A 4,173-nucleotide genomic window follows, 5' to 3' on the forward strand; every position below is an offset into this window, starting at 1 on the left:
GGGGCGGGGGGCGTGTGGGTGTCTGTTTATTATCGAGGGGGACATCCATCCAGCGCCGGCTCCGCCGCCCTTTTATGACGACAAGACGCGGCCTTTATCACCCTCCCCTCATGTCATAGCGGCCGCCTCCAGCCTCCAGCAGCCTCCAGCAGCCTCCTCCAGCCTCCAGCAGCCTCCAGACGCCCCCGCCAGCCCACAATAGGGCCAAGCAGCCTCCAGTCCACAGCCTCCAAGCAGGCCTACACTACACTTATCAACCTCCAGTAGCCCCCAAGAGCCACAGGCAGGCCACCCCTGGGAACCTCCGGCAGCCTCAAACAGCCTCCTGGCGGTTACCCCTGTCAGCCTCCAGCAGCCTCCGGCTGAGGCCGCCCGTGCGCACGCAGCCGATGAATGGGAGGAGGGCTCAGAGGGACGGCGGCGTGCTAAACGGTCGTATCGTTATTACTACACTTTATCGTCGCCGTCCTCTGTTCATCCCGGGCCCGGGCCGCCGTGACGGGGCCGCCGCAGCCGCCGCAGCCGCCGCAGCCGCCGCCAGGGCCGCGCAGAGACGTCTTGCTGGCTTAGTGGGCTTAGTGTCAGCGAGCCGCGCTGCGAGTTGCTTTGCGCCCCGGCAGCAGCCCCGGCAGCAGCCCCGGCCGCGGCGCGCGGGGATGGCGGGGATATAACCTGTTTGAAGCGACCACCGACCTCCCGCCAAGCGCGAAATCGGACAGAGAATAGGATATTCTGTGAGTAATGGAGTACTAAATCACTGCGGGCGCTGCCGCTCCTCCTCCGCGCCGCGGCCCCGGGTGTTAAACACACACAAACACACTCGAGCGCGGCCGGCCCGTCCAGTCCGGCGGGTCCCGACGCACGGTACGTATAAATATCGAAATAAGCGGGAGGAGCCTCGAGGCGCGGAAAGGGGAGGCCCGGTGAGGCCCGCGCGCCCGCGCCTGCAAGGGGCCGTGTCGTGTTCGGACCGCAGTGTTTGGTTTATACCACGTGCCGCGGCTGTAAAGTGTAAACTCGTTGGCGCACCGGGCGGCCCGGCCCGGCCCGGCCACACCGATATGGTACCGCGCTGTAACACCAAAGGGCAACGCACCTCGCGGCCCCCTCCTCTCGATACCACACGCCTCACATTGTTGTCTGAAAATGCTGAAAATACTTCCCCACGCGAGCGTCGCCGCCGTTTTCGTCCATCCCATCCCAGACACCAAGGGGGGAAAGGGAGAGAGGGGGTTGAGGTGGGGGGGGGGGCGTCTCTCCACATTCGAAGGCGTCTTTGCCAAGTTGGCCCGGCAGGGGGCATTCACATCTCTGACATAACGCAGCTGCGCACGACCGGCGGGGCGGGAGAGCTGGGCGCCGCGCCGACCTCTGCCAATATGAGCTCCGACATGACTAACACTGACACTGACTTTGGCGCGCGCGGCGGGAGCTGCTGCTGCTGCTGGGGCGTCTGCTGAGGGCCGCCCGAAATATGCGCGGCGAAGGGCCTGGGACCCCGCAGCCCGCAGGGCGGGAGAGAGGGTCGCGAAGGGTGTTGAGGTAGGGCCCCGACAGTCGCAGCCCGACGCCCAGCCCAGACCAGCCCACTCTGCCTGCGCGCCCGTCGTCGCAGCAGGCAGACAAAAAGAAAGAGAAGAGAAAAGAAAACAGCGCGACCTATCAATAGCGTGTGGTGACGCGCATCGCATACATGACAAACTGCGCCAATATTCACCTCGCACCCGAAGCGAGCAGCGCGGGCGTGATGCAAGGCGACGCAGCGCAGCGCGGCCTGCAGGCGGCCTGCAGGACCACAACGACCGGCGCACGCACAGGAGGCGGCGATAATCAATCTTGCGACTCTTGCACTGCCAACAGCAGCAGCAGCAGCAGCCGATCCCTCCCTGCCACCTTATTCTTCTTATTACTTTACTTCGTCTCGCGTCTCCCCCTGGCGTGCCTCGCTCTTTTGCCACCTGACGTTTGACTGCCGGTGCAGCAAGCTCTCGCGCCGGTGCAAGAGCCAGCCCGAAGGCCTCCGACGACGATTTGTCACGACGACGTCGGCTGATTATCAGCTGCAAGCGACACGGGGGCAGCCCGCTGCGACGCGTGTGGCTGCGCCTGTCATCAGAGGGCTCCAGGACAACAGGAGACCCGGCTGCAGGCGGCTGCAGGCGGCTGCACCAGGCGGCTGCAGGGGGGCTTCCAGGCGAGCCCCGCAAGGCAAGGGGGCCTTGGGGCTCCCAGCATTCATTAATCAGCCAGGACCAACAAAGGCGCGATGCTGCTGCAGACGCTGCCCGGCGGGCGCCGAGGCGGGCGCGCCCGTCAACCGCACGACTGCGCGCAGTCAAAGCGCGAATCACAAACAGAAGCGTTGGTGCTCGCTGATATGCACTCTGTTTCTCGCAGCTAAATACCCGCCTTCCTTGCCTCCACCATACCTTCCTGCTTACACGACCCGTCAGTGCCCTGCAGACGTGTGCTCACATATACAACGGCCGTTTTGGACCGACAGGTTTCCGATGGCTAATTTTGTTGCATAAAACTCTGATAACGGTGTCGATTCGTGTTCCCCCGCAGCAACGGCAGCCGACGTGTGTTGCTTTCACCCACTCCAAGCAGCAGCGGTTTGGAAACGAGGGCTTCATTAATAACGACCTCGACCACAAAAAAATAAATAAATAGAAAGATTGCAGCTTCCACGCCGCTGACCTAGCGCCGCAGGTGGGCCGCGGGCGGAGAGCGTGGAGCGGGAGGAGGACCCGCGGTGGGACCTGCATGGTGAAATGAGACTCCTGGTGCAGGGCGTGGCGGGGCGTGGCGGGGCGTGGCGGGGCGTGGCGGGGCGGGGCGGGGCGGGGCGTGGCGGGGCGAGGCGGGGCGTGGCGGGCGTGTAATGGCAGCTGCACAACACAACCCGGCCCGCGGCCGCCCAAACAGCTGCAGCTGCGCCGATCAAGATAGGGCATCCGTGATTGATTTGTGGGTCCCGGGCCCTTCGCCTCGGCGGGGGCGACCAAAGAGCCGCGCTTCCGGGACCACTTCGCCTCCCGCAGGGGGAAAAAGTAGGCGCCCCAGGAGCGAGCGGGTAGCGAGTAGTATTCAGGGCTCCACTACTCGGGCAGCAGGGCGCTCAGGGTGTTGTCGGCGAGCACCCCGGCGGCGAACGCCACCACGAACATGGCGGCCGAGCCGACGTGCGAGCGGAGCCCCCCGGGGGGGCTGTCCTTGCCGCCGTGCTGGGCCTTGGAGCTGGCGCTTCCCGGCGAGGCGGGGCTGGCGGACGCGTCGCCCGGGGCGGCGGCGGCGGCAGCGCGACGCCAGGACCACCACGACGTCGCCTTCTCGGCGGTCGGCGGCGACGTCAAAGCGACGGCGGCGGCGTCCTTGGGTCGGTGGTGTCTGCGCGCCGCGTCCTCTGCCTGCCGGTACAGCTCGCGCCGCCGCTCGCGCCCCGCCGTCTCCTCCTCCAGCTGCTCCAGCCGCAGCTGCTGCCGCTCCATCTGCGCCTGAAGCGTCTCCCAGGTGCGCGGGCGCGCGGGAGCCGCCAGCTGCTGCCAAGTGCTGTAAAGGCAGCAGACACCGGCACCGGTGCTAATTTCGGATCGCGCGACGACGACCGCCCCTCGTCGGCGAAGACACGTCGGCGACCTCCGCGCGGGGGCGGCGCACCTGTCGTCGGCGGGGAGCTGCCGGGGGCGACGGAGTGCCGCGGGGGCGGGGAGCGGCGACGGCGTCGGGGACGCTGAGGCGGCGCGCACGGCGGCGAGGTTCAGCACGCCGGCGTACAGCTGCTCGAAGCGTATCCTGGCGGCCACCAGGTGGTGCTCGGGGCTGTCCGCTGCAAACCAAGGGTATAAAAGGGACTAAGGCACGACGCGCGACGTCCACGCGGATAAGGACCTCCACCAGCGCCAGGCGTAGGAAGAGTTACAGGACAACGAAATGCCCTGCCTCAAGCCCCCCCCCCTCCAACATCTCCCCGCTAAAGTCAGCGACCGGGCCGGGGCGGCGTCGAGGACCCGGGAACAGGAGGGGGAGGGGGACCCGGGCGGGGTCGGCGTACGGACGGAGAGCCAATGTCATGATATGTAATAATGAGTCAGAGAGCGTCGTCTCCTCTCCCGACGTCTGTTTGGTGCAATCATGGTGCAGCGCCCTATTCAGTGAGAGGGGGGGTGGGGG

At 66.5% G+C, this 4,173-nt stretch overlaps 2 protein-coding genes across 2 annotated transcripts in view; both read right to left on the reverse strand.

Annotated features, from left to right (window-relative positions):
- LOC127750752 (uncharacterized) overlaps positions 1-4,173 on the reverse strand; it is a 106,757-nt gene that overhangs the window by 63,098 nt on the left and 39,486 nt on the right. The gene's annotated exons all lie outside the window — the stretch shown is intronic.
- The window catches only part of LOC127750753 (splicing factor, arginine/serine-rich 19-like), a 10,967-nt gene continuing 9,718 nt past the window's right edge, over positions 2,925-4,173 (reverse strand). Inside the window, exons 2-3 of the mRNA XM_052273182.1 lie at positions 3,661-3,829; positions 2,925-3,552 (exon numbers count right to left, since the gene is read on the reverse strand). Coding sequence (XP_052129142.1) covers positions 3,102-3,552; positions 3,661-3,829 — 620 coding nt within the window. The 3' untranslated portion in view covers positions 2,925-3,101. The remainder of the gene's footprint in view (positions 3,553-3,660; positions 3,830-4,173) is intronic.

Source organism: Frankliniella occidentalis, unplaced genomic scaffold (assembly GCF_000697945.3).
Source record: "Frankliniella occidentalis isolate FOCC.00 unplaced genomic scaffold, Focc_3.1 Scaffold252, whole genome shotgun sequence".
In the NCBI taxonomy this organism is placed as follows: Eukaryota; Metazoa; Arthropoda; class Insecta; order Thysanoptera; family Thripidae; genus Frankliniella; species Frankliniella occidentalis.